The sequence below is a fragment of the Ammodytes marinus genome (genome assembly GCF_949987685.1).
Source record: "Ammodytes marinus genome assembly, chromosome: 24".
NCBI classification, from domain to species: domain Eukaryota; kingdom Metazoa; phylum Chordata; class Actinopteri; order Uranoscopiformes; family Ammodytidae; genus Ammodytes; species Ammodytes marinus.
Genome location: NC_137228.1, coordinates 2,000,666 through 2,012,687, shown reverse-complemented (window position 1 = coordinate 2,012,687; position 12,022 = coordinate 2,000,666). Strand labels below are relative to the sequence as shown.

At 42.6% G+C, this 12,022-nt stretch overlaps 1 protein-coding gene across 1 annotated transcript in view; it reads right to left on the bottom strand.

The window, feature by feature from the left end:
- The window catches only part of LOC307269628 (uncharacterized protein), a gene marked incomplete at its 3' end in the record, with an annotated part of 98,874 nt that extends 87,241 nt beyond the window's left edge, over positions 1-11,633 (bottom strand). The window contains exons 1-2 of the mRNA XM_080052625.1: positions 11,347-11,633; positions 8,260-8,775 (exon numbers count right to left, since the gene is read on the bottom strand). Coding sequence (XP_079908751.1) covers positions 8,260-8,775; positions 11,347-11,539 — 709 coding nt within the window. The 5' untranslated portion in view covers positions 11,540-11,633. The remainder of the gene's footprint in view (positions 1-8,259; positions 8,776-11,346) is intronic.
- Positions 11,634-12,022: the final 389 nt, after the last annotated feature.

Here is a 12,022-nt window from a genome sequence, read left to right as displayed (position 1 = left end):
AATCGACATACTATTCTTAGATGCTGTTTAACCCTTATTGAGCTAACCCTCCTTCATTACCTCTCAAACAATATTTTGATTCATCTCTCCATAAGAAATTATTACATGATAATAAAAGACAACAATTTCCAGAACACATTGAAGTCATTTTCAAAACCTAAAAGATGAAAAACGTTTTTTGATTTTTCCTATAGAGTTAGGATTTACTAACCGGTTACACATATCATTTAGTGGCCTGTAGAGTAGACCCCAGGAGTCAGTTAATTTGTTAGTTGAGTCTAGGTGAACCTTTAAAGATGTTAAACACACTTTACCTAGTAGTTTACTGCCTTTATAAAGATATAAATGTAATGTCCACAACTTATACTTTAAGGGCCGGGGTCCACCTACCGCCTTTTTCGCACACAAGCGTCATTGATTCCCAATGAGAGGCGAGCGTCTCGGAAAAAAGCTGCAGTGCCCAGCGTCCTCTTCCCGAGCGTTTCACCCTTTTAGTGCTGCCGATTCAAGCGTTTAGAGTTGAAAAAGGCTCAACTTTTCAGAAAAGAGTCGGGATGTCATCTGCGTTTTTATCAATGGGCCAATCAGAGAGTAGATCATCGGGACTCCTTGGCAACCCAGAAGACGGAAGAGAAACTTATTTTGCCTAAACAGTGAAACCAGTGTTGCCTGACAGTGCCAGAGGACAAGATGACAAACAGCTTTTTCCTCCGCTGCTCACAGCGTTTTCTCTCTCGCCCCGAAAAAAGGCCCTAACTGGAAGATTATATATGAAGAACAAACTGAGCAAGCTGGGCAAGAATACAGCTCCAAATGATTCAGAATACAATTACTTTCTTCAAACTCGATCAAATTCCTGATTCCCAAGATGAAAGATTATATTCTAGAGCTGACATGAAGAACTGAGGCTGAGTAGATGCACAGTGTTTTCCGTTAGCGCCGGCCGTGCGTGAAGGCATTTCCAGCCGGCTACTCTTGCACCTCTACTCCACAAGAAAAACAAACATTACTCTTTCTCTTTCCATTTGCCTCTGTCGCATAAATGTTAAACTGAATTCTCATCTTATACTGTTCAATAAAGTCAGTTTAACTGAGGGAGTTCAAGATCTAAGAAGACCCCCACCCTCGCGTCTCTGAATAATCTGCCTGCTCCACGCTGTGGTGTGAGTGTGTGTGTGTGTGTGTGTGTGTGTGTGTGTGTGTGTGTGTGTGTCTCAGCGGTGCACAAACACAGCGGTGAATCACTCACGGTGGACGAGCGTTTCGGTGAAATACACTAATAATGGGAGGGCCAGAGTTGACATGAAATACGCTTGTTGTAACTGCAAGTAAGTGAAATAAAACACAAGTTGTAAGCCCAATATTGTCAAATCAGTAGGCTACACCTGTTCAACCTGCATTAAACGTGAACACGCAATATTTTAATCTCTTATGTCGGCCCAGAGAAGAACAGCACGCTAGCTCAGCAGTTAACTAGCTAAATAAATCAAGCTGTCTGTCTTTGCCATCAATCATAAAATAATGCATACTTGTATAGCGCTGCTAACTGAGACTAGTGTTAGCAGCCCCTCCTCCCTATAGCAGGATACAGACAGAGGAGAGGAGGAATACTGAACCATGTTTTTCATTCTTTTAAACTTTCCTCAGTATTCTGATGACAGAAATAGACTATGATTTAATCTATTGAGACAGTGGCCCTCATTTATCAACCTTGCGTAGACCAGAAATGTGGGTGTACGCACATTTCCACGCAAACCTCGGCATTTATCAATATGGACGTGAGCGTAGGATACGCTCAAATCCCACGCCAGCTCTCAGCTCGTGTACGCAAGTTTGTAAACAGCATGGACTCGCAGTGCAGGCTGTGCCGGGTAGCCGATTACTTTGTTGGACAATTATTAGAAGATAATACAAATGCAGTGTTTGCTCAGACCGAAATAAAGATATTAATCACTTAAAAATGTGCAGCTTATGGTGTGCAACTGAGTAGGAGCACTGATTCAATAGTGCGCACACCGGCCACTTAGGAGCGCTGCATGAGACTGCGTAAGGGCAGTTGTCTCCGTCTGGAGCAGCTGGGGGGACACTGAGGCACAGGGGCTGCATTCATTCAAAATGTTAGCCACAGTATTAAATATGTAGTAGGCCAACACTGCTCTTTATGATCTCTTTAAAAAATACACGGCATAACATTCAGCTTAACATTTTATTTATTTGACGCACTTTTTAGATGTTAGTTCCTCTTTTAATGTGTCATTGTGTCAAATGTATTTCCACCGTTAACCGGCACGTTTTTCCGATCTGCTGGTGGAGCAGGACAGTGGGCGCTCTCACAGCTGATCGTTGCCGGGTCGGCTTGTGCAGCTGACCGCCGGGCTGACCACTCGTGCTGTCATACAGTAAAACGCAAAATGTGTTATTTTTAGTTTTTACAACCCTTTTGAGTAGTGCTATCTAAAAGGGCCAATACATTCTAATCATTCAAATCTCTGCAGACCTGTATTTATTTTATGGGGACCATTACCGGACAGTTGGTGCGTCGGTTTCTCCTCTACCACTTATATTATGCCCGCACCCTCAGTTGGTTGCATTTCAGAACAGCAACATGCTTTTTTTAGTGGCGATTTTTGAGTCAGACCACTTTTTCTTCATCTATGTAAAGAAATGGCGACATATAATTGTATATGCTGTTTTATAGCATTTGAGCGATAGTAGCCTACTGATGTAAACCTAAAATGCAAAATCCTCAGCTGGAGATCGTTTGTTGTCAACACCAACGCTGTTGACCGCAGCAGTTATTTCCTTCCTAACTGCTGCCTTCTGTCGTTCTTTGATGCCGCTTGTAATGCTCCGAAATGAAACTCTTTTTTTTTTCTACTTTCGCTGTTATTCTGTCAATTTCTACTTCAGAGAAGTTCCTCTTCTGTGCCGTAATGCGCATATCCATGTCGTAAAACCTCTGGGCGAGGCCTCTAAACTGAGAAAATATAGGGGCGTGATACGATCGTTTTCAGCCGCCGCATTTATCAATAATGGCCTGGCGTACGCTGAGATTGGCGAGATACGACTGTTTGATAAATCCCACGCGATACCTGGCGTAGGGAGGTATTTGCGCCAGAATCTGCACCAGTTTCCACGCAAGTTTGATAAATGAGGGCCATTGAGTGTATTTAAAAACATTTAGAATAAATTACTTTACATTTATAAGATAGAAAGATCACAACTTTGTGGATGTTTATTTTCATAATATTCTATTTTATATTAATATTTTTATGGAAAATCCATGTCTTTCTTCAATAGCTTCTAATTCATCCGACCCAGTGTTGCCAAATTATTCCAAAAATGAGTAGGCCTACTACACAGGAAACAGTTGTTCACACAAAATTCCTCAGATTTAAATTCTTAATTTTCCTCTCAAAGTGCACCAGGTTCATAGCCGACCGACCACGGCAAAAGTTTAATTTATCAGTTAATTAAGTCCAGGGCTCCAGACGACATTTTAGGGGCGCAAGCAGAACATTTAGGGGGACACATTAAATGGAGCTGGAACGCATCTATTCACATTTTTCCCAATTTGAACTATATGATATTGGCCTACTGATATTGTATTTCCAGCATGTTTTGGACCACACTGACAACAGATGATACAGTTCACTGTGTTTTTGATTTGGCATCACCATGTGAAATCCTTCAGACATTCCTTTAGGAAAAGGCCATTTTCACCACAACCTCTTCTACATCTGAACCCTCTTATTGTTCCTCCTCTATCTCTGCTGACTCCTCTGTAAGGAAAATTGTTATTGGCCCAAAAGTAACTAGTAGTAGCTAGATGACATAATCAGCTAATTTGCACAATATGCTATTCTGAAATTACAAATTAAATAGGCCTATTTACAAATTAATTTTACAAAGTTTATTTGTTGCCATATAACAACAAGATTAGCTTTTTTATAGATCTGCAGTGGCCTATTGAATGTGGACCTATAAAACAATGTACATGTTTAAAAACGTGCACAGAGCGGACACGGTGCTGTCTGTCTGCTGGCTGCTGCAGGTGGCGGGGGAAGCTATCAGACTGGCCGTGTGAGTGAGTGCTGTCAGCGATGATGAAGGGTAGACAGCAGCTACTACTCTGCTCTGGTGACCACGTTTTTTTTTTAAAGTTCCAAGATGTGTCTCTCTGGACTTTAACAGCCTTAGCGCTACGGCGGAAAGTCGGCAAATATAGCGGAAAAACTCGGCAGTTGGCAACATGTTAAAGACTTAACGACAGCTGGACACTGCGATGAAAGTAGGTCACGTGATCCGCGCAGTTGATTGTGTAACTGTTCACTCGCGGACTGTCCCTTCTCTTCTCTCTCCCTCGCTCTTAATGCACTAATAATAATAATAATAATAATAATAATAATAATAATAATAATAATAATAATAATAATAATAATAATAATGAAAACATTTCGGCGAGTTTTCCGCTCAGCCCAGATGAGCAGCAACATGTAAGAGCAGTGAAGTGGGGACAGCACAGACACTTATTGTATTACTGTATTTATGCATTATTACACATTTTCTACGTACCCCAGAGTCATCAGCAGGTGTCTGTGGTGGTGAGGAGACATCTGGTGGTGGTATGGAGGCAGGAGGGTGAGAGGAGGACGCAGCAGGCTGGGAGGAGGCAGAGGAATGTGGGTCATGGAGGAGACCTGCTAGAGTGGAACAAGCTTCTTCCTCCATCATGTCCTCTGTCTCCTCAGTGTCAGGGTCCATCATCAGGGCTCCAGTCTGACTCAGGAGGGAGTCCACAGCAAGCAGCTCTCCTGTCAAAGAAACAACAGACACACACATTAAAAGCTGTGTTCAAAGCATATGTGTAGCAGAGTTTTAAATGCACTTTCATTTAAACTTTGTATTCGTAAGTTCTATCTTAGTTATTTTTGTATTCATTGTCATTCTTATTCAGGTTTCCAGTGGAAATTACCTGCACATTGCCTTGTCTGTACCCTCTTAAATGTCTGTACCTCCCGTTTCCCCTCAATCTGTCGTATTGCATTGCTGTGTGTAAAGACCCTGCCTCGTTAATGTATTGTTTTCTTTCGGAAATTGGGCCATTTAATTTGCATCGGTAGGAGCATATTACTTTATATTAATACTGCTACATTACCCAGCCGTTTAGCTTTGACTGTAAATATAAAGCTGCGAACACACCACACTGGCCGCGCGGCGAGATTACATACAAAGTCAATGCACTAGCCCGTGGCCGCTCGTCCACCTAAGAATCGGCGTCCAGAGACGGCCGTTTCCACGGCATGTGGCTGATAGGCTGATGTCTGCCTTTATTTTTGCCGCTGAGCACACACTGTTGTTAATGTGTTTAGTATGTTGCTGAATTGCTGTTAATGTGTGTGTTTTTGTGATCGGGGTGCGTCTTCATGCTGTTTTAATGCTATTTGTGACATGACTGCCACTGGTTATACAGTGAACCTACATCTGTATTTTTTGGCACAGCTGGACCATGTTGTTGTTGTTGTTGCACCGTAAGTGTGACGGGTCTGATCTCAGAAACGGCGTCGGCGTCAGGAATATATGGCCCAATATGATCAAGCGGCGAGCAACTTGCGTTCACGCGGCCAACCGCCACAGGTGGCCAGTGCGGTGTGTTTGCAGCTTAAAGCGGCTACGAGTAACATTTAAATATCTTTTAAACAGCCTCATGTTTCCTCTGATAATCATAAATTACCTTTAACAGCAAACGAGACCATCAGTGCAAAGAAAGACGTTTTTATATAGTTTGTATTACTGCTTTTGGTCTGGTCGCACACCCAGTCCGATTTCCGGTTCGCTCGTGCATGCTCTATGGTCAGATATCCGTATTGGTCGCAGATTTCAGTGTGGAGCAGCAACGCGATTTGAGAAGCCTACCCCTCCAGGTGAGGGAAGGGCAGTGGGAGCCTTGTTTGAGACAGTTATTTGTCATCATAATGACTGATAACGGGGCTGAACCATCAAAGAAAAAAAAGAAAATGCAATGAAGAAAAGCTAAAAGGGAGAGTGATAGTCGGGCGGGAGGGCGTTGCCAAGCAACGTATACACAATTTCACGCAGCGAAACTAGACTGCAGTGTTTACTCCTAAATGAATGAGCGGTAGCCTACTAAAACAAAGTTTACTTTGCCTCACCAGCATCATGAGATGACCATTATTCATCGGAAATAGTCATTATTTACAACATAAACACATTACCTCATCGTGATCCATACTAACTGCCACCTCTCGTTCATTCGCTTTGTGTGAGGACACGGGGACTCGTTCAGCTCTGTGAGAGGTGACAATGCATCAACTCATTGCAATCAGGTGTGTTTAGCACTTACTGGCATTAGTTGATGCTGTGTCACCCATAGACTCACGGAGCCGAAAAGAGTCCGGTGCCCTCACACTTTCAACACACGGACACGCACCATATTGCTTCCTGATTATTTGAATCTTGCACGCCTGCACGAGCTACAAAACAGCTTCACGACAGCTGGCGTCGTAATAATACTACCGCTTTTGTTCAAAGGTGTCGCCAACGTGCCGACTTACTCGTAGTAGCTTTAAGGACACAAAAAAATGGGCGTCACGTCATTGACCCATTTATAAAAACATTATTTGCGGAGAAGTGTGCGTATTCCTACGCCAACTTTCGACCATGCGTAGAGCTACCGCAAGGTTTTCCTGACTCGGGGAATCAGCGACACTCAATGGCAACACCACGAAATAAAGCTCAGTCATCAGAAAAACACGGACAAATGATGCTTGGCACCCAATATATTTAGTCAATAAAATGTATAAGCTTACCTATAGTTGCGAATATATGGCTACTGTAGTCTATGGCATGCAGTTGTGATGTAGGTTGAATTACTTATCAAGTAGCCTAGGTCTACATGTTTTGGTTATTTTATAAATTGAATCTTTTAGCGCTACTCTATAATAATATCCTATACGTCGGGAGGTGTTTCTGTGAGTGCCCAGCGGGAGAGCAAATTTTAAGAGGTGAGTAAAAAGTAGTTTTGTACAAAGTTAAGCCAACAGATATTAATTAAATTGTATATTTCGTTAGATAAAATCATGTTATGAATTTAGCAAATCATTACACGCATCTCTTTCCCATAACAATTCCCCCTCCGGAAGATTAAACTATATATAGTACTACAGGTAGGCCTACGCTAATACGTGATATTGCATACAGTACAAAGTTGGGCGAAACTGCTTTACAAAGACTACAACGACTGTGCCAATCATGATATGTGATAAGCGCGCGGGTGTGTGCGTGTGTGTGTGTGTGTGTCAGTTTCTGCAGCACATGCACGTCACGGGCTTTCTTCCTTCACAGTCGCTTTCTTTGCGGCCGATTGCCTCCCCTTTTTCCTCATGTCAGTCAAAATTCCGTGCTTATTAAGTGCGTCATCATATTCAGGAGCTATTTAGCATTCGCCATGTATGGTAGAATGTGGGATGAAATTGGGAGGTGAAGTGGGAGGACACGGGGTGGAGATCGTCTGCGCACAATTCACCGCAGGTGGGTATTTATAAAGGGAAGTTTGCGTGAAACTGTGCGCCGCACAGTTTTATAAATCTGAATTTTTTTTTGCGCAGCACATTTTTGGCTTTCTGCGGACGCAATGTTTTAGGATGGTTTCTACGCACACCGTTATAAATGAGGCCCCTGGTCCTCAACTTCAAAATCCCTCCACCATCTGGCCCCGCCATATCTCACTGACCTCCTCTCACCCTACCAACCCCTAAGACCCCTCAGATCTGCATCAGCCGGTCTCCTCTCTACACATAAATCAAACCTCCACAGCTTTGGGGATAGAGCCTTCTCCAGGGCAGCTCCTAGGCTCTGGAACTCCCTCCCACCAAAACATTAGCAACTCTACCCTCTCTTTAAAACTTATACCACAAATTCAGCAGCTGAATGTTTTATCTGTGTGAATTTGAATTGGTCTATTCAGATTCACATTAACACTAAATATTTTCCTACGCTCCATCAGCTGCTGTTTCCATATGTTCAGTTCGGTTATTATGAAGCTGAGAGCACTGAAGGCCAACACACTGTGTCTTGTGTCTTCTGAGTTGATCTTACCAAGTGAATCTTTGCTCACAAACATCGCAGCTTTTGAGTTTTTTTTCCAGTGCGGATGACTATGTGTTCTGGCAAGTGTCTCTTTCATATTTAACTGTTTCTCACACTCAGAGCAGCTGTGTACTTTCTCTCCAGTATTACCTTTTATATCACTCTTTAAACCCAACTGAAGCTCTCTGGTCTCCTCAGACTCATCACCCCTGTCTTCAGACTTAGAGGAGTCTTCAGGCTGGTCTTCAGTCTCAGGTTGTGAATGTGGATCTGGATGGGAGTTCCTGGCTGGTTCTGGTCCTCCACTGTCCTCTCCATCAGCTGCTGTTTCCATCTGTTCAGTTAGCCTTTGATGAAGCTGTGAGGACCAAGGACCAACAACCTCAAGTGTTTTGTTGAGCTGACATCCAGAAATCCGGTGGTATTTCAAGGGCTTTTCTCCACCGTCTTCAGTCTCTTCACAATCTTCACTCTTCACAGTTACAGGAGTGAAAGGGAACTTGATGATATCTTGAAGCTGCTCTCCCTCCTGACTGCTCCACACTTCCTCCTGTTCCTCTTTAATGTGTGGGGGCTCTGGTGGTGGCTCCTCCTGGTCCAGACTGGGGCTCCACTCCTGCTGCTCAGGGGGAACCTCTTCTTTAACCACCACCAGCTGCTGGACGTCTGCAGGGAAAAGGTGAAACACAAGGAAATCCACATGAGTTTATGTTGAAGACAAACTTAACATTGAGACTCTGATGCAAGAAACAGCAGCTACAAATCCAAAGTGCCGTCATCTGTCTGCTGGTAAATGAAAAGATTCATATTTCCATAACATTTGCTGTAGACAAGACGTGCGAGATTAGAGGTGGGCCATAGTTGACTTTTAAAGGCTGATATAATGACGGTAGTTTGGAGGAGGACAAAAGCAGATAGAGGAAAATGAATAGATAGGGAGCTAGGGTTGGTGGGTGGATGGATGGTTGGTGATTTGAGTGGGTCCTTCGGGAAATTCAAAAGGTCCCAAATAAAAAACTGATTGAGAATTTGTAGTGTTCCTTTAATGTTGGTGTGATATGGTTATAATAAACGTATTAATTTATGTTGATATAATCTAATACTCAAATTCATTGATCAGATTTCAAATTGTATTTGTTTGATCTGAAATCTAACAAATACAATACTAAATCTTGGAAGTTTATTAGACTACAAGTATGCATTAAGATCTACATAGTTATGTTATTCAATAATGATATAGCCTAATATTTTCCTTTACATTAGAATATAATACTCATACCCTACTTTAGTCATTTCTTTGCTTTAGTTTATTTGATAATACATCTCGTCTTAACTGCAATACATTGTGATTAAATAAATGATGAAGACAGTGGACTAAGTGGAAGTCCGAAGTGAACTAGATTAACGCTTGTTTTGGACACAAACCCTGAGGAATTGTGGACTTTCCCTGATACGGTCGCAAAAGCTGTGTAATCCGCAGGTCCACTGAAGTCTGCACGTTTGAATCCAGCCTAGATGTGATTTCCTGTATTCTAGTGCCCTTTAACATGTAGTTTGATTATTGTCTGGCTAAAGCAAAAGAAAAAAAAGAAAAGGCGGCCATATTCTGTAATTTCATCCAAAAAGTGTTTATCCCTAGTCAGATTACATATTTGAAAATACCATTACAAAGCTTTAAGTACAAAATTTGATTTGATGAATAATGCAGAGCAATCTTAAACCTTTCATTGTTTAAAACATGTAGGATCTCTTTAAGCTTGCATGCAATGCTATGTATGTGAAGTGAAGTTTGGTTGTCATAAAGTCACTGAGTTACAGGCCGAATTCCACCGGCTGCGTCTCCGGTCCTTCTCCGCTCCAGCACGGCAGAAACAGTAATACAATTAAGAGCAGTCAGTGGGTGAGTTTCCACCACGGCCGCTGCACCGTCTCTCTGCTCCGCTGCTGCTCCAGCTGTCCGGTGAAATACACACTGCTTCTATTCCTGCCGCATGCCTGAGCTCACCACATCAATTTAGCACCGAACACATCGAGATAGACAGGAACACAAGCGCCGACAAAACAATAAAACCTCCGGTTAATTTTCAAAATAAGACACTCGGTGTTCACTGCAGGTGACATTCTCAAAACAGAGACACATACAAGCATGTCCACTGTTCTTTTACTCGTTCGGATGGGAACAATAACCTTCCGTGCGTTCGTTGTTGTGTAAATACCATATAGGAGAATCATATTATCAAGAGCGATCGCCCGTCACTTTTATTACCACGGGAACTCCTCGGTCTCGCGACTCCAGCTGTTCAGCGGAGCTGGCCGTGCCTGCTTTGAAAACGGAGCCGGTGGGTATTGCCGGACGTGAGCGCACGGAGCAAAACCGTTGGACACTGCACCCGCAGCCAGTGGAATTCCGGGGTAAGTGAAGAGGACAACTGCAGTCAGTCAGTGAGTGTATTCATCACAGGAGATGCTTAATATGACACACACCATTGGGTTTTATATGGAAAGGGTGGGTGGTCCTCTTTTAAAGAGAGACGTGACGCACATTGGCATATTTTATATACAGTATAAAGCCCTGACCTGGAAGCTACCACTTTGTTTGACTGTAATGCTGCAATTTTCAGATGGGCTTTATCAGATCCGCTCCACTGACATGCTCTTGTCTCACAACAAGCCCGGTCTGAGCTTGGAAAGTCAGCTTTTCGCTTTAGTGCCCCCGACTCCTGGAACAACTTACAGCAACAAATGAAAAGAAATACCTTCATATCCTTTAACACATATAGACATATTATCTTAAATCTGCCTAACTCTACCTGTAACTGTTTTAATGAGGCTATATTGTACTTTCACTCATTTCATTTTAATTGCAGTCATTCTACATCACTGTCTAAATTGTTTTGTCTCTTTATCAGTTGTTGTGTATTTGATGCAGTTGCATTGTTTGTGTGTATTGTTGTTTTTGCTTTGCATTTGATTGACTTGACGTCATTGCAAATGAGGTTCGCCCTTCAATCTATCTCAAGTATTAAAGTTCAAAAAAGTATCCAATAATATCAAATAAAATCTAGTAGCTAAAACGACGGTGGCCCGTTTTCCATTTACCAATAGAATATAGGAGGGCTACATGTTTAGCATCAGTTAGCATAGTTTAGCATCTGTTAGCCTTTTCACTTCACGCTCACTGTGGTTCATGTTTTTGAGCCAGTGATTTCCCTGATTAACTTGTAATGTGGAACATACCTGCTAAGTATAACCGGACTTCAGGCTTCCAAACAGCGTCCAGTAGTTTTTGTTGTCGCTTGTTCTCCTCCTTTAAACGACAACGTTCCTCCTCGTGCTCTGCTATGGTTCTTTCAAACAGCCCAAATATCTCTTCAGCGGCCGCATTCAGTCGCTGCTTCACCAACGCTCTCACCATATCCGCTTTAGACATGTTTCGCCACAGTCACGACGACTCTGTCTCCACAAACTCCGTCACAAACTCTTTATCAGTATCAAATCTCCTCTCTCAACAAAACAACTGGACTGTGCTGTTTTGGTTTTGCTTACGAACCGAATACAAAGAGGGGGACATCCGGTTCCGGGGCAACAGGGCGAATAACCTTCAAAAAGAAAGTCGAGGATGTCCACAATGAAGCACCATTTCCTTTTCATTTCCAGTCATCTTATGACTTATGCTAAAGCTGTTTCTTCCATGGACCTATTATAAAAGGTTTCTTCCAGTTCATTTACTCTTTGACTCTTGTCTTCCTCTTTGAGTAACTATTGACTCTGAGCGGCGCTGCTGCCGACTAGTGGTTAATTTGCTTAATGTCCATTCCAACATAAAGGACGCATGGAAGTATGAGGGCAGTGACAAAATAAAACGTTGAAATCATATGTCTCTATTTACGCACTCAATGGGAGCATAACTGAG